This window comes from Oncorhynchus mykiss, chromosome 28, assembly GCF_013265735.2.
Source record: "Oncorhynchus mykiss isolate Arlee chromosome 28, USDA_OmykA_1.1, whole genome shotgun sequence".
NCBI lineage: Eukaryota > Metazoa > Chordata > Actinopteri > Salmoniformes > Salmonidae > Oncorhynchus > Oncorhynchus mykiss.
Window position 1 is genome coordinate 1,859,152 of NC_048592.1, and position 18,488 is coordinate 1,877,639.

The 18,488-nt window shown below is 45.1% G+C and overlaps 1 protein-coding gene across 8 annotated transcripts in view; it reads left to right on the forward strand.

Moving 5' to 3' along the window:
• Nucleotides 1-18,488, forward strand: part of LOC110508334 (supervillin) — a 69,873-nt gene that overhangs the window by 10,637 nt on the left and 40,748 nt on the right. The window contains exons 1-7 of one of the 8 annotated variants that reach the window (XM_036966659.1): nt 6,249-6,370; nt 9,594-9,657; nt 11,289-11,380; nt 11,565-11,622; nt 12,068-12,222; nt 12,667-13,531; nt 14,557-14,649. In XM_036966659.1, the coding sequence (XP_036822554.1) occupies nt 6,307-6,370; nt 9,594-9,657; nt 11,289-11,380; nt 11,565-11,622; nt 12,068-12,222; nt 12,667-13,531; nt 14,557-14,649 (1,391 nt within the window). In that variant the 5' untranslated portion in view covers nt 6,249-6,306. Of the gene's footprint in view, nt 1-6,248; nt 6,371-9,593; nt 9,658-11,288; nt 11,381-11,564; nt 11,623-12,067; nt 12,223-12,666; nt 13,532-14,556; nt 14,650-18,488 lie in introns of those variants that run through there. The other 7 variants (XM_036966661.1, XM_036966660.1, XM_036966665.1 and 4 more) reach the window with 7 other exon arrangements.

Here is an 18,488-nt window from a genome sequence, read left to right on the forward strand (position 1 = left end):
GAGTCGCGGTTTTGTCTCCCCAGGGGTGATGGTTGGATTTGCGTTTATCGTCTAAGGAATGACCTTTACACCGAGGCCTGTACTCTGGAGTGGGATCGGTTTGGAGGTGGAGGGTCCATCATTGTCTGCAGTGGTGTGTCACAGCATCATCGGACTGTGCTTGTTGTCATTGCAAGAAATCTCAACACTGTGCATTACAGGGAAGACATCCTCCTCCCTCATGTGGTACCCTTCCTGCAGGCTCATCCTGACATGACCTTCCAGCATGACAATGCCACCAGCCATACTGCTCATTCTGTGTGTGATTTCCTACAAAACAGGAATGTCAGTGTGCTGCCATGGCCAGCGAAGAGCCCGGATCTCAATCCCATTGAGCACGTCTGGGACCTGTTGGATCGGAGGGTGAGGGTGAGGGCCATTCCCCCCCAGAAATGTCCAGGAACCTGCAGGTGCCTTGGTGGAAAAGTGGGGTAACATCTCACAGCAAGAACTGGCAAATCTGGTGCAGTCCATGAGAAGAACTCCAGATACTGACTGATACTTTTGATTTTGACCCACCCTTTGTTCAGGGACACATTATTCTAATTCTGTTGGTCACATGTCTGTGGAACTTGATCAGTTTTATGTCTCAGTTGTTGAATCTTGTTATGTTCATACAAATATTTACACATGTTAAGATTGCTGAAAATAAACACAATTGACAGAGAGAGGACGTTTATTTTTTTGCTGAGTTTATGTCGACGATTGTAATTGGCTGATGAGCATTTTGAGACGGAAGTTCAGGTTAAACGTATACTTTTTCTAATGTTCGTAATTATGGACCTGCAGTGTTCACACGTCAGCCTGTCCTTCACGTGTGCCCTTGTTCATTTTGGTGCCTAAGCAGCACTGTGGTCTTGTGAGAGGAAACATCATAGCCTGTGCTAGAGGTTACATTCAGTGATTTCTTTTGTGTGCCGTGGGGACTGGGGTCTGTTTTGGATTGTGCGTTTGTGTGATGGGTGTTGTGGCCTTTTGGGAAAAGAGACAGCCAGATGTGCCTGGGGGTGGGGTGGGGGTCGACGGGGTGGGGTGGGGGGGGTGGGGGGGGGGGGGGCTCACAGGGATCATGTTTGTTGCCGTGATGGCTGCCAGGAAGGTGGGTGAGGAGAGGAAGGAGAGGGAAAGCGAGCACACACACACACACACACACAAACACTGGTGGTAAACACTGGGTGACTCTCTCTCTCCCTCCATCAGGCAGCCACTCAGCTAACACGTTGCCTTATTTGGGTTGACTACTGGGAGTGGAGGGAGGCAGGTGGACTCGGGAGGGGCAAGGGTGAGGCAGAGTTAAACTTGTAAACATTGTCATCTAAGCACACGTGGTGCCATTCAAGAGAGACAAATCATGTTGTCTTTATAAATGCAAAGCATTTCCAATATCCAAAAAGACTGTGTTTGTGTATGTGTGTGTGTGTGTGTGTGTTGCTACACTTTGGTTCTATTTTCATGTTCACTGTGCCTCAGTACAGTGTTGTTCTCTGCAGTGAGTCCAGTCTCCATTAACTCTCAGTGGGTACCACAATAGGCTAGCTCTAATTTGCCAGGCATCGACCCTCTGGTATACTGTACATCTCTGCTAATTCAGGAACAAAGTCTGCTTCTCAAATGGCACCCTATTCCCTATGTAGTGCACTACTTTTGACCAGGCCCCTATGGGAATATACAAAATGTATTCTCTGTACACTGAGTGTATAAAACATTAGGAGTACCTTCCTAATATTGAGTTGCACCCTGTTTTTCCCTCAACAGCTTCAATTCGTCTGGGCATGGACTCTACAAGGTGGCGAAAGCATTCCACAGGGATGCTGGCCCATGTTGACTCCAATGCTTCCCACAGTTGTGACAAGTTGGCTGGATGTCCTTTGAGTGTGGTGGACTATTCTTCACACACACGGGAAACTGTTCAGCATTAAAAACTCAGCAGTGTTGCAGTTCTTGACACACAAACCTGTGTGCCTGGCACCTACTACTACTACTACTACTACTACTACTACTACTACTACTACTACTACTACTACTACTACTACTACTACTAGTACTACCAAAGGCACTTGAATAACTTGTCTTGCCCATTCGCCCTCTGAACGGCACACATACACAATCCATGTCTCAACTGTCCCAAGGTTTAAAAATACTTCTTTAACCTGTCTCCTCCCCTTCATCTACACTGATTGAAGTGGAATGAACAAGTGACATCAACAAGGGATCATAGCTTTCACCGGAATTCACCTGGTCTTTCTAGGTCATGGAAAGAGCAAGGGTTCCTAATGTTTTGTATATTCCCTATATAGGGTGGCATTTGGGACGCAGCCCTACTGTTTGGTATGGCTGCCTATGTCTGTGGATAAGTTATGGTGTTAGTGGTTGACGCTCCAGTCTCTAACTGCTTTGGAAACAGACAGTAGATATTGCCAGAGCAGTAGTGGTACAGTACAATGTAATGAGGATAATGAAATGCAGTTAATTTCAGTAGGGATAATAATAAGTACATATAGTCATGTATACAGGTACAACACTACTGCTGTTGTATTGTGGAATCTTCAGTCGACACATTTAATTAACTAAAAATATGATTCTAAAAAGAAAGAATGCCTAATACATAAACAAAATGTACACAGATGATGGTTACACTATGTAATATTAGTTATATCATTCCTCCCGAGTCCCTGCCCTGTTTGATGTTTTAAAGATGGAAGTAGATGCGTGAGCTGGGGATGATGGGCTCGGAGTCCCTCTCCTCATTAGAGACATCATGTTGGCGTCTGCCTTCTGATTCTTGTATCCCGGGCGATAGGCTAGTGTGTAATTGTACCTGTTTAAAAAAACAGAGCCCGCCTAGCCTGGCGAGCGTTCAACCTCTTGGCTTCTTGAATGGAGACCAAGTTCTTATGGTCTGTCTAGATTACGAAAGGATAAGGTGTGCCCTCCAACCAGTGTCTCCACCCCTCAAGGGCCCACTTAACGTTCGTCATAAGGATCGGACCAAGGCGCAGCGTGGTATGCGTACATCATTTTTTTTAACGAATGAACAAAAACAACAAACAACCAAACGAAACATGAAGCTATACAAACTAGTGCTGACAGGCAACTAAACATAGACAAGATCCCACAACTAACAATGTGGAAAATGGCTACCTAAATATGATCCCCAATCAGAGACAACAATAAACGTCTGTCTCTGATTGGGAACCATATCAGGCCAACATAGACATACAAAAACACTAGATGACAAAAACCCTAGACATACATCAACTAGAGTACCCACCCTAGTCACACCCTGACTTAACCAAAATATATAGAAAAACAGAGAATCTAAGGTCAGGGTGTGACATTAACTGCCAAGAGCTCCCGGTTGCCTACATCGTTGCCTGCAGTAGAGATAATGTGACCCAGGAAGGAAACTTGGGATACATGGAACTCACACTCTGCAGGAGGCGTCTCAGGACTTGACGGACGTGCAGTATGTGTTCCGGAAGGGTTTTCTAGAAGATCAGAATTTTGTCAAGGTAAACAAAGACGAACTGATTCAACATATCCCTAAGGGTGTCATTGATCAATGCTTGAAAGACTGCTGGTGAGTTCAGTAATCCAAAGGGCATGACTAAATACTCATAGTGACCACTAGGGGTGTTAAAGGCAGTTTTTACTCATCTCCCTCCCTGATTCTCACCAAATTGTAAGCCTTGAGGAGGTCCAGGGTAACGATTCTTGATCGTAATCCGGTTCAGCCCTCTGTAATCGATGCAAGGACACCGACCGTACAGACGGCCCCGGGGAGGGGTGGAGCCAGGCGGCTTTCTTTCTTACTGAAGGCCTCCCAGAGGGCGAAGTATTCGGGAGGGAGAGCGGAGAAGTCTTGGTCTTCAATGGATGCAGGAGGACACGGCGAGGCTCTTGGTGGGGGTCGAAGAAATTTAGTCTGGCATTCCTTACCCCAGTCCAGTAGGTGTCCCATTGACCAGGAGACTAGGGGGTTATGTAGCGCTAGCCAGTGGTAACCCTAGCATAAGGGGTTCTCAGGAGCAGTGATCAAAATAAATTAAGAGTCTCTGAGTGGTTCACCCCAACCTGCAGTAGAATGGGCTTGGTCTGATATTCCACCTCACCGGAGCCAATGGCAAAGTCAGCCACTGGTCTGGCCCCTTGGCAGATGTTGAACAGTCAGCTGGCCACTTCTCGTCCGCCGACTGGGTGGTCGAATGCTCGTCTCAGCTCGGCAATGAAGACTAATATAGAGCTGCAGGATGGTGGCCGCTGTTCCCACTCCGCTGTTGCCCACGCCAGGTCCTTGCCCGAGAGTAGGGAGATGATGTAGGCAATCATGGCCCGATCAGTGTGGAACGAGGAGGGCTGTATCTCGAACACCAGAGAACACTGAATGAGGAACCCCTTGCATCCTCCCGGGTGGCCGTCATACCGCTTTGGGGCTGGGATCTTGGGTTCCCGGTGCAGGTTCCCTGGAGGAACTACAGGGACGCCTGTAGCATTGAGCGAAGAGACTTGTGCATTTGCTCCTCGTGGGTTGGAGACGTGCCGTGGTTGGAGGGAATCGGTAAGAGATTTGGCAGAGTTGTCCTTGCTGACGTCCCAACAGTGCTTCTTACTGGGTTATCACATTCCTGATCAGGGTAATCTCTGCTGGGTCCATGTTTGGGAAGAAGCTTGCTATGACGTGGTGAGGTTGAACTCAGGTCCAGAGAATGAAACCAGACGAGGAATCAATGATTAAGGATAAACGTAAATACTTTGCTGAGAAAAGATAACATTAGGATCACAGTAACCAGGAGAAAACACTCAGAGACTCACTCACTCACTCACTCACTCCCTCACTCGACAAACACACACAGGGCAACCAAAATCAAGCTTCTGCAAAGTGAACAGCAAACACACCTCTTTTAAAGGGTGAGGAAATGAGGAATAATGAGGAAATAGAAAAACAGGAAATAGAAACACCTGAGTGTGATAATAGTCTCTAGGGCTGTCTCTGCCGCCCTGTGGTGCCAGGAGGAACCATGACATCGCTTCCTTTTAGGTGGTTGTAGAATTTAACTGCTCTTTTCTGGATTTTGATCATTAGCTGGTATCGGCCCAATTCTGCTCTGCATTATTTGGTGTCTGCATGCAGAGTCTCCATTTGGTGTTTGTCCCATTTTGTGAATTATTGGTTGGTGAGCGGACCCCAAACCTCACAACCATAAAGGGCAATGGGTTCTATAACTGATTAAATTATTTTTTGCCAGATCCTAATTGGTATGTCAAATTTGATGTTCATTTTATATGGCATAGAAGGCCCTTCTTGCCTTGTCTCTCAGCTTGTTCACAGCTTTGTGGAAGTTTTGTGTGCCTCTCTCTCTCACTCTCACACACACTATCTCTTTCTCTCCATGCTCTCTCTGCCTCTCTCTCTGTCTCTCTCTATGCCTCTCTCTCTACCTCTCTCTCTGCCTCTCTATGCCCCTTCTCTCTTCTGCTTCCCCTCCCTATAGTCTTACTCTATGTGTGATGACTTAGACAAGTGGTATTTCTTGTCCATTATTGGACACTGTCTGAACTATTTCATCATTGTGCTGCATTATTGAAACCTGTCCATGTTTCCCACAAGTCTATGCCAGTGTGTGTGTACATGTGGGTGGGGTTGTATGTATCGGGCTCTGTGTGTCTGTGTCTGTGCGTGCGTTTACATCTCTTTCCTGCTACACTCCTCAGTCCTCCTGGCACCGCCCTCCAATCAATTTTCAGCGTTTTTATCACCAGGGCTAATTTCTGTCAGTAATCTGATTAGGGGCTCTGAGCAGCTTTAGCACGCTGCCTCCTGCCTCTCATCTCTCTCTCTTTCCTCCTCTCTCTTCCCCTCTCTCTCTCTCTCTCTCTCTTGCTTACACCTGTCTCTCTCTCTCTCTCTCTCTCTCCTCTTGCTCTCCCTCTTACTCTCTCTTCTCTCTTTGTCTGTCTCTCTATCGGCGCTGATATCCCTGGCTGAGCTCACACACACACCCACGCACACACACACATACAGTGTCTGTCTGTCTTTCAGGCTGCTGGTCTGAGCTGGCGATCCACTCAGTGGGGGCAGGCCTTAATGCTACTTGCCTCGCTGTGTGTGTGTTTGTCTGTGTAGTACCTCACTGCCACAGTCTGTCAGTCTGTCTGCATCACTGTTGCTGTGACTGTCTGTAAGCACCTCTAGCTCTGGGACAACCTGGGACTATAGGGAGCCTGTCAGCAGCATATGTTCTGTCCGTCTTCAGCCTCCCTACAAACATGTTCCGGAACCCACGGACCACTAATTATCTGAGCCATGTCAAATACAGTGTTGGTGGGCAAGGTAAGGGCAAGGAGGAGGAGGGGACTCTGGAGTGTGTGTGTGCTAGGCTTTGACTTAGTAGCTAGAACTTATTGACCATTCATAGTAAGGAACTGTCCTTGTGCTGTGCACTGAGTGAGAGATTCCAAGGACATGAGTTACTTTGATTTGAGTTACTTTGATTTGGTACATGCTTTCTCAGGGACTCAACTGGCTGTGTGTGTGTGTGTGTGTGTGTGTGTGTGTGTGTGTGTGTGTGTGTGTGTGTGTGTGTGTGTGTGTGTGTGTGTGTGTGTGTGTGTGTGTGTGTGTGTGTGTGTGTGTGTGTGTGTGTGCAGTAGCACCATTGAATAATGAATCAAGTATCTCTTTGTGCATGTGGACTGGAGAAGTGTACCTGATGCTGTTTCTTTATGACTTTCTTCTCATCTGATAAAAACTTCCCTAGTAGTCAACAGGTGCTTTATCCTTGGTACTTTATTACTGTATTGCTGCAGATCGTTATACCCCTCTCATCCATGTACTTCAGGGCTTGTATGTATCAAGCGTCTTAGGGGTGCTGATCCATTGAGATTTCCGCTAGGATCTGTTATATTCTAAGGAATGGAGAGGGGGGACCTGATCGTAGATCAACCCTCCTACTCTCTCCTATCAGACTATGAAGGCTGATAGAGAGGATGGTTTCCATGACTTTAACTGAGGACGGACACATGGTAAGTCTATTCGCTCCTGTGATTCCTGCCTGCCTTGAGACGAGGTGCAGTTTGTTTAACAGGGTCTATTTTTCACCTTGTGCTTCCCCCTGTGTATTTATAGAAATCCCCTTTCTCCACTGAGCTCACTTTTGACAGACCGTCTCCTAAGCTCATCTTTGGCATGTCCTTTTCGCACGGCTGCCCACGAACCAACTGGACATTGTCATGGGTGGACGACTGACCTGTCTCTGATTTAGATGACCTGATGGACACATTCGCTCTCAGGCCTCCACCCATGACAACACTTGCACCCACCCACACATACTCAGGGCCGGCTCTAGCTTTTTGGAGGCCTGTCATGCAAAATATTATCCCCCCCCCCAGACCTCCCTCCCCCCCACCCCGCCGCGCACGCACTATTAGCGTCCGTTGCTATATCAATGGTGCAATGACCTAATGCGTCGATTTTTGGAGATCATTACAGTCTAAATTACGTTATTTTCATCCCCCACTATGTAAACAAAGCTGATTTTCCACAACAATTTCATTGTTTAAACCAGTTTTGTTTAGCTAATTAGATGAAAACATTACTTCAAACCCTCCCACCCCCACCTCACAGCAAAACACTTTAGATAACAGTTTGATAAAAATGATTCTTCAATTCATGGACCTTGGTTGGAGAGCAAGGTAGCGGCAGTATTATTAGATATTTTATTAAAAAAGCTGTTGTTTCGTTCTCATTTTCCAATGGTTATCGATTTTATTTTTATTTATTTATTTATTTCACCTTTATTTAACCAGGTAGGCTAGTTGAGAACAAGTTCTCATTTGCAACTGCGACCTGGCCAAGATAAAGCAAAGCAGTGTGACACAGACAACAACACAGAGTTACACATGGAGTAAACAATAAACAAGCCAATAACACAATAAACAAGTAAATTACACAATAGAAAAAAGAAAGTCTATATACAGTGTGTGCAAAAGGCATGAGGCAATAAATAGGCCATAGGAGCGAATAATTACAATTTAGCAGATTAACACTGGAGTGATAAATGAGCAGATGATGATGTGCAAGTAGAGACACTGGTGTGCAAAAGAGCAGAAAAGTAAATAAAATAAAAACAGTATGGGGATGAGGTAGGTAGACTGGGTGGGCTATTTACAGATGGACTATGTACAGCTGCAGTGATCGGTTAGCTGCTCAGATAGTTGATGTTTAAAGTTGTGAGGGAAATAAAAGTCTCCAACTTCAGCGATTTTTGCAATTTGTTCCAGTCACTGGCAGCAGAGAACTGGAAGGAAAGGCGGCCAAATGAGGTGTTGGCTTTGGGGATTATCAGTGAGATATACCTGCTGATATACCTGCTGGGTGTTGTTATCGTGACCAGTGAACTGAGATAAGGCGGAGCTTTACCTAGCATAGACTTATAGATGACCTGGAGCCAGTGGGTTTGGCGACGATTATGTAGCGAGGTCCAGCCGACTAGAGCATACAGGTCGCAGTGGTGGGTGGTATAAGGTGATTTGGTAACAAAACGGATGGCACTGTGATAGACTGCATCCAGTTTGCTGAGTAGAGTGTTGGAAGCTATTTTGTAGATGACATCGCCGAAGTCGAGGATCATTAGGATAGTCAGTTTTACTAGGGTAAGTTTGGCGGCGTGAGTAAAGGAGGCTTTGTTGCGAAATGGAAAGCCGATTGGAGATGTTTAATGAGTCTGGAAGGAGAGTTTACAGTCTAGCCAGACACCTAGGTGTTTATAGATGTCCACATATTCTAGGTCGGAACCGTCCAGGGTGGTGATGCTAGTCGGGCGGCAGTGCGGGCAGCGAACGGTTGAAAAGCATGCATTTGGTTTTACTAGCGTTTAAGAGCAGTTGGATGCCACGGAAGGATTGTTGTATGGCATTGAAGCGCGTTTGGAGGTTAGTTAGCACAGTGTCCAAGGAAGGGCCAGAAGCATACAGAATAGTGTCGTCCTCGTAGAGGTGGATCAGGGAATCGCCCGCAGCAAGAGCGACATCATTGATATATACAGAGAAAAGAGTCGGCTCAAGAATTGAACCCTGTGGTACCCCCATAGAGACTGCCAGAGGTCCGGACAACATGTCATCCGATTTGACACACTGAACTCTGTCTGCAAAGTAATTGGTGAACCAGGCGAGGCAGTCTGATATTGAAGAAGTGAATGCCTTATTTCGGCTGGAGTCTGGAGTTAGTCACCGTAGCAGGCTGGTTATCTACAGTGTGTTATTCCATCATGTTTCCATTTAGGTTATGATGATGACGTAATATGCTTTATCGTCAGATTGCAATGGAAGATTGAGTCATTGTAAAATGTGGTGGATTCCTGTTTTTGGTCCATTCTGACACATTCTTGATATGTCTTTGTAATATTCATGCAATCAGTCCTTTTTATCAGTTAAGTCATTTGGCGAGTTTCACCACACTGTTTCACCACACCGTGTGACAGGAAAAATCTAACCAATTAACATACACAGAAGTAGGACATAATTTTCTAACATATTTTCTCTGTCTGTTTCTCCAGGCTTTGGAACTGAGGCTCCAGTCAAACTCTGCACTTCAACCCCATTGCCAACAGAAACTCTAAGGTGGAGGAAACCATTTTGTATGCACTTTTCACTTGTCATATTCTAACATATACAGTAGACCCATTTCACAGTCGTGTTGTGGCACGCACAATTATGCGTCAGAAAGAGAGTGTTTTTCTCAAAGAAAGTGGTTGAGCCAACATTAAACTTCAGATGAACGTTAACAAATGTAAGGTCATTTGATCAGGTTGTTATAGCAAACGTTACACATTGTAATCCTGAAGAACATGCTATCGGCCTCATGTTGCTATATCTGCTACATCATCAAGATAGGGATAGAGAAGGATAAGGGTAGGTTCTTCAGACTGGTTTAAGATTAATTCAGACTGGTTTAAGACTAATTCAGACTGGTTTAAGACTAGGCTCCTGATGAGATACCCAGGCAGGCAGAGTACCTCCTCTATGAAACCAGAACAGTCCCCAGTCCGGATACAACCCCCACTGGCACCACAACACAGCACAAGGGCCACAAAATACTGCAGCTTTTAATGTTTACTGGGTAAAATTAGCCCAGTAAGCATTAAAAGCTGACATGCTTGGAGCAGCTTATCCTAAGATACTTTGTTCAAATGGCAGAACAGAAGAACTGTAATACCTACATTCAGGAGTCCCTCCCTCCTATCCTGATGGAATTAGTGTACTTCTGTAACTGACAGCTCAGTTTCTGTACCCATTCAAAGCTGGTCTATGTCAATATTCTCCACCCTTTTCCAAAATTGTGCACTTGCACACTTCCTGAAATGGATTTAACAGTGTTAAACATTCCTTTCTACCAATGCTCACACCAATCTAATGTCATTACATATATCATACTAAAGCAGTCGAACGTAATATATCATACTAAACGGGTCAAAGCAACCTGTTGCGATCAAGACGTAGGATATTATACGCCCTATAATTCCTATTATATTGTATGACCGCTCTTACATTGGTAGGCAAATGTAATGTAACCTAACGTAAAGTAACATAATAAATGGAGTGGCACGGATTTTAGTAAAATATAATCCGTTTTGCTCTGAGGCCAGGTTGGAGTGGAGAATCAGAGATACATTAAGTAGAGCGTGTGTGCCATGTTAGGGTTAGGGGTTAACCTAGTTCTTAGCTAGATCCCTCTTCCCTCACGGAAGTCGAAGCACAGTACAAAATTACCCGAACTGACCCTGGGGACTGACAGTATGTTTATCCACTTAAAGGCAGTAATAGTAGTAGACATGACGGTGTCTTCACAATCTTAAAATGGTTTATCAAAGTCAGCAACTTAGTGGCGTTGTGGTTAGTGTCAGCTCTGAGATTGGAAGTTTGGAGGTTCGATCCCAGCTCGGGTCATACCAAAGACTCTAAAAATGGAACCCTATGCTTGGCACTCAGCGTTAAGGAGTTGGATTAGGGGCCTGCGAGAGACTAGTGTGCTGTCCAGGGGGTGTACTTGTACATCAAGCTGCCTCACGCTACAGAAACATGAGATAGTATCATTTCTTTTAGTCATTTGACCAATATGTGAGATGATATATCCAGTACGAATTTGTGTGGCACCTTACTGAAGACTTGTATACAACTTATATACAGTACATATTCAATAGCAATAGTCTCATGATAAGATGCTATATTATTTGGAACTCTTTTACTTTCAGCTTTCAGAACGACTTTTCCTTCAGGGACAAGACCGAGCTGGTCAAGAGTGCCACTGATATCGATGCCAATCTTCTGTCAGTCCTACCCAAGGGTGAGCTTCTTCCCAAACACAGACAGCATCCCAAATGGCACCCTATTCTATATACAGTGCACTACTTTTCACATGTAGTAAACTATGCGTAGGGGATTTTAGTTATTGCGATAGGAGTAATGAACTAACTAACAGATTACTGTCGTGCCATGTTTTGTAATATTTTACATATATTTTTTCCCAGTTTCAGAATTAAAGAAACATTTTGAAAGCGTTGTCTCGAGTGATTTAGAAATGAACAGGTATGTTTGCATATGTTGAAATCGTAATCCTTGACAACACTCCCTCTTTCCCTCCTTTCCATACATCCTTCAGTTTTCATCAACTCTCGTAGTTACCTCAGACCGTTTCATGTTGTTATTGTGTAGGGCTGCAAAATTCTGGGAATTTCCCAACATGAGATCTTTGGAAAACCTGGAATTTTGCAAACCTCTCCTGCATAAACAGGAGTCACTGTTGAGTACCTCTTTACTGAGGAATGTGGTTGTTTTTCATGATTATGTTATATTTTGTTGGTGTATTTCCTATGCTCCTATGCTGCCTTGATTGTGCAATTGTTGTGTACTTGTTGAGAAGCAGGGCGCCCTTGCAAAAGAGACTTTAAAAAAATCATAATTAAAAATTAAAAATGATATTATCATATACTGTATATCTATATCCCTCTGTCTGTCTCTGCCTGGTATGAAGCAGGAAGGAAAGGATAGCCAGGCGCCTGGAGGGTATTGAGAGTGAGGCTCCTCTTGCCCTGATACCTAGCTGTGCCGGTCTGGTGGCCAACCGCATGCTGGAGGAGGACCCGCCACGATACACCCGGGCCTCAGACCCCTGTGAGCCAATCATGGGTACGTATATTGACCACACAAGGCAATGCAAGCCCTGTATGAAACATATACTGTAGGCTTGGCCTACTGTACTTAGATTTTTAAGCTCCTCGTAAAGAAAAGGTGAAGCCTCATAATGTATGCTAGTGAGGGGGAATGCATATGACACCTAGACCCTTATTCAGAGCATGGGTTGTTAGGTGCTGATTATTTTGGGATGGAGAAAGATTATATTTGGGAGAGAGGCATGGTAGGTCTGCATGTATGTTTAACTGTGTTTCTGGGTTTCTCCTGGTTCCACAGTGAGACCATGCCATGTTTGAGACATCGTTGTGTTCATATGATTTAGGGTACGTCCCAAATGGCACCCTGTTCCCTATATCAAAAGTGGGGAACTGTAAAGGGAACAGAGTGCCATTTGGGACAAACCCTTACTGTGTGCTTGTCTCCCTCCTCGTTCCACAGTGAGACGTTACAGCAGAGAGCAGGTGGAGGCCCCACAGATGCCGGTGTCCTCCCCAGACAGACAGTCTAGGACCCGGGGCAGACCGGGGGACCATCCTGGACCGGCCGCCCACCCCCATGCAGAGCCTGTCCTATCCCCTTCCGGGGGCCCTGTGGACCCAGCCAGCCTCAGTTCCAAGGCCGAGCGGATCGCCCGCTACAAAGCAGAGCGCCGGCGCCAGCTCTCTGAGCGTTACGGCATCCTCTTGGATCAGGAGATAGACATGGACTACAGTCCTCGCTACTCATGCTCACGTAGAGAGTCTGACGCCTTGGATAGAGTGGCCCCAGCAGTCACAGAGCGTAGGAGAGACAGAGATAGAGAAAGACAGGAGGTGGAGGAAGGAGGAGGAGGGCGGGAGAGTTCCCGCAGAACTCCCTACAGCTCTGGAGTGGGCAGGATCTACATGCAGGCTCACCCTGCTGAGCCTTCTCCTGGCCACGCTCCTGCCTCAGGTCACGGTCCAGCCCATGCAGGCCCTACCCATACTCAAGCCCCTCTGCCCACCCGGGAGAGGGCCGGCACCTTCTCAGAGCGGGAGAGGATGATGAACCTGGAGAACTACCGGCGGGCCCAGGAGAGGACAATGCCAGGGGGCCTCAGAGGAGCCAGTAACAGGCCCCATGATCATGCCCAGGCCCCCTCCATCCAGCAGCTCAGCCCTCCTCTATCCAGGGCCGCCTCCAGAGAATCCTGCAGCGTGGCGGCCATCCCCAGCTCCCCTCGTACGGCCCGCCGGGCCTCCCTGCCCTCCACACGCTACGGCATCTCCCCCGGGGACCTGTTCATCGAGCAGCAGGCTCAGGCCATCCTCAGCAGACAGGGGTGAGTTCAGATCAACTTTGATGTCACACTGCACTCTGTCTCCAATGAGTTTGATCTCTGTGCTCAGGTTGCTTTCAGTATGAAATAGGTGCAGGTGCTGAGTACAAAAAAAATGAATGTAAAGATATTGGCACAGTGATGAATGCTCTCACTGTCTCTGGGGTGGGCGGAGTGGCTTGGGTAAAAAACAGGTTGCTTTCACCATTGACTGACCACTTTAAGGAGTAGTTGCAGTATTTTGTTGCCCTTGTGTTGTTGTTTGGTAACAGTGTTTTTGTGGTGCCAGTGGGGGTTGTATCCGGACTGTGGACTGTTCTGGTTTCATAGAGTAGGTACTCTGCCTGCCTGGGTATCTCATCAGGAGCTGCAGAGGGGCTACAGGGTGGGTTTTTGTGGGGGTAAGGGGGCCATCTATGATGGGGGATTTGTTAACTTGGTTGGGTTTCACAGCTTGCCCTGTAAGGGCAGGCCCATAGAGTTAGAGTGCTCATATTTGCCTCTTAAAACAGGCTTTGTGCCAAGTGTGCCCTCTATCCAACTCTGACAATAATTACACCAGTGCCAGCTGTTATTGGGCAGTTTCTCATTGAAAATAAATGCTTTCTGTGTAAGTGGGCCTTAACTCTCTCGCATGAACATGCCAGAGATTATGGAGAGGAATCGTGAGCTCATGCAGGAAAGCATGCTCACGCGAGAGAGGGAGCCACTTACAAAGACAGGAACCTTGAAACATTTTTCCAATGGTAAACTGCCTGAGTAAGACATCTTCATGTATTCACCATCTTTGGCCAGACCAGAGAGAGCGAGTGGACAGGGTCTAAATTTATTCTTGTAGCATTGATTAATATTGATATTTCCGAAATAGTGCACTGCTTTTGACCAGAGCCCTATGCGTCCTGGTCAAAAGTAGTGCACTATATAGTGAATAGGGTGCAATTTGGGACATAACCACAGTATTATAGTAGTCCTAATGACCCAGCACCATTCTAAGCTATGTCGTCATCTTCACCACATTGGTCCTGTAGCCTGGCAGTGTTGTCTCAGAGCGACTGGTCTCTCCAGACAGACTCAGAAGATGATGCTGCTGGCACTCAGTCTGTCATCAATTGGCCTTCCAGGTACTGTGGTAGGAACATACTGTAGGGCCAGACCTGGGTTCAAATACTTTCCGCATTTGCTTTAGCCTGCAGGTGGGTGTGGTTTGTCATTTAGAGACTTTATTATTGGTTCTATTGCAACAGGCAAGTTCACTCAAGCACATATTTGAAATGATGTCTAATGGTATTTGAACCCAGGTCTGTGTATGTGTGTGTGTGTGTGTGTAGACCCCAAAACATCTACCTAACACATCCTCCCAACAGATAGACAACCTATGTCATTTATATGATAATATCTCCTGTATTATATATTACTATATAATCATAGTAATCATTCCCCTTTGTCATCTCCAAGTTAACTGGTGTTTTCTAGTTCTCCAAGTTAACTGGTGTTTTCTAGTGTGAGGTTTGGATTGCAGTTCTTTAACTCTCCTTCCCAACCCCCTCATTTTTCAAATTAACGTTTGGTCTTCTCATCCATTTGAATGATCCTTAAAACTTCTAAGGATGTTATCTCTCAAATGTCATCAAGCGTCCTCATCAGGGAATCCGATGGAAACCTGAATGCACACAAGTAATAGAAGTGAATGCTTTGGTCACACGTTAGTGATTGGTCAGATATGTAGTATACAGTAGTAGGACAAGCACTTCCAGTCACAGTGTAGGGTGCTAGATGCAACTGACATGTTGATTGTGAGAGAGCGAGAAAGGATGGAGGAAGCTTGCCTTGAAGCGCTAGGCATCTTTCCATGACATGCGTTATCTGAATTAGGCCCACAGAATATCTCTCCCTAATTTCTGAATTACACTTGTAACGTGGTCAGTAGGCAAAAGTAACCTATGCTTCAGAGGGGAGGGGCAAATAAAATAAAATGTTATTTATCACATACACATGGTTAGCAGATGTTAATGCGAGTGTAGCGAACTGCTTGTGCTTCTTCTAGTTCTGACAATGCAGTAATAACCAACGAGTAATCTAACCTAACAATTCCACAACTACTACCATATACACACAAGTGTAAAGGGATAAAGAATATGTACATAAAGATATATGAATGAGTGATGGTACAGAACAACATAGGCAAGATGCAGTAGATGGTATAGAGTACAGTGAGGCAAAAAAGTATTTAGTCAGCCACCAATTGTGCAAGTTCTCCCACTTAAAAAGATGAGAGGCCTGTAATTTTCATCATAGGTACACTTCAACTATGACAGACAAAATGAGAAAAAAAATCCAGAAAATCACATTGTAGGATGTTTAATGAATTTATTTGCAAATTATTGTGGAAAATAAGTATTTGGTCAATAACAAAAGTTTATCTCAATACTTTGTTATATACCCTTTGTTGGCAATGACAGAGGTCAAACGTTTTCTGTAAGTCTTCACAAGGCTTTCACACACTGTTGCTGGTATTTTGGCCCATTCCTCCATGCAGATCTCCTCTAGAGCAGTGATGTTTTGGGGCTGATGCTGGGCAAGACGGACTTTCAACTCCCTCCAAAGATTTTGTATGGAGTTGAGATCTGGAGACTGGCTAGGCCACTCCAGGACCTTGAAATGCTTCTTACGAAGCCACTCCTTCGTTTCCCGGGCGGTGTGTTTGGGATCATTGTCATGCTGAAAGACCCAGCCACATTTCATCTTCAATGCCCTTGCTGATGGAAGGAGGTTTTCACTCAAAATCTCACGATACATGGCCCCATTCATTCTTTCCTTTACACGGATCAGTCGTCCTGGTCCCTTTGCAGAAAAACAGACCCAAAGCATGATGTTTCCACCCCCATGCTTCACAGTAGGTATGGTGTTCTTTGGATGCAACTCAGCATTCTTTGTCCTCCAAACACGACGAGTTGAGTTTTTACCAAAAAGTTATATTTTGGTTTCATCTGACCATATGACATTCTCCCAATCTTCCTCTGGATCATCCAAATGCTCTCTAGCAAACTTCAGACAGGCCTGGACATGTACTGGCTTAAGCAGGGGGACACGTCTGGCACTGCAGGATTTGAGTCCCTGGCGGCGTAGTGTGTGACTGATGGTAGGCTTTGTTACTTTGGTCCCAGCTCTCTGCAGGTCATTCACTAGGTCCCCCCGTGTGGTTCTGGGATTTTTGCTCACCGTTCTTGTGATCATTTTGACCCCACGGGGTGAGATCTTGCGTGGAGCCCCAGATCGAGGGAGATTATCAGTGGTCTTGTATGTCTTCCATTTCCTAATAATTGCTCCCACAGTTGATTTCTTCAAACCAAGCTGCTTACCTATTGCAGATTCAGTCTTCCCAGCCTGGTGCAGGTCTACAATTTTGTTTCTGGTGTCCTTTGACAGCTATTTGGTCTTGGCCATAGTGGAGTTTGGCGTGTGACTGTTTGAGGTTGTGGACAGGTTTCTTTTATACTGATAACAAGTTCAAACAGGTGCCATTAATGCGGGTAACGAGTGGAGGACAGAGGAGCCTCTTAAAGAAGAAGTTACAGGTCTGTGAGAGCCAGAAATCTTGCTTGTTTGTAGGTGACCAAATACAGTGCCTTGCGAAAGTATTCGGCCCCCTTGAACTTTGCGACCTTTTGCCACATTTCAGGCTTCAAACATAAAGATATAAAACCATTTTTTTTGTGAAGAATCAACAACAAGTGGGACACAATCATGAAGTGGAAGGACATTTATTGGATATTTCAAACTTTTTTAACAAATCAAAAACTGAAAAATTGGGCGTGCAAAATTATTCAGCCCCCTTAAGCTAATACTTTGTAGCGCCACCTTTTGCTGCGATTACAGCTGTAAGTCGCTTGGGGTATGTCTCTATCAGTTTTGCACATCGAGAGACTGAAATGTTTTCCCATTCCTCCTTGCAAAACAGCTCGAGCTCAGTGAGGTTGGATGGAGAGCATTTGTGAACAGCAGTTTTCAGTTCTTTCCACAGATTCTGGATTGGATGGCTGCATCTCTGATCAGTCTTCTCCTTGTATGAGCTGAAAGTTTAGAGGGACGGCCAGGTCTTGGTAGATTTGCAGTGGTCTGATACTCCTTCCATTTCAATATTATTGCTTGCACAGTGCTCCTTGGGATGTTTAAAGCTTGGGAAATCTTTTTGTATCCAAATCCGGCTTTAAACTTCTTCACAACAGTATCTCGGTGTGTTCCTTGTTCTTCATGATGCTCTGTGCGCTTTTAACGGACCTCTGAGACTATCACAGTGCAGGTGCATTTATACGGAGACTTGATTACACACAGGTGGATTGTATTTATCATCATTAGTCATTTAGGTCAACATTGGATCATTCAGAGATCCTCACTGAACTTCTGGAGAAAGTTTGTTGCACTGAAAGTAAAGGGGCTGAATAATTTTGCACGCCCAATTTTTCAGTTTTTGATTTGTTAAAAAAGTTTGAAATATCCAATAAATGTCGTTCCACTTCATGATTGTGTCCCACTTGTTGTTGATTCTTCACAAAAAAAATACAGTTTTATATCTTTATGTTTGAAGCCTGAAATGTGGAAAAAGGTCGCGAAGTTCAAGGGGGCCGAATACTTTCGCAAGGCACTGTACTTATTTTCCACCATAATTTGCAAATAAATTCATAAAAAATCCTACAATGTGATTTTCTGGAACTTTTTTTTCTCATTTTGTCTGTCATAGTTGAAGTGTACCTATGATGAAAATTACAGGCCTCTCTCATCTTTTTAAGTGGGAGAACTTGCACAATTGGTGGCTGACTAAATACTTTTTTGCCCCACTGTATATGTACTGTACGTGTGTGTATATATATCTTGGTATTAATTTTTTACATTTTAATTTCTATTATTATTATCATTATTGTGTTTTGTGGTGGGGGGTGGGGGGAGGTTGATGGGGATGGTG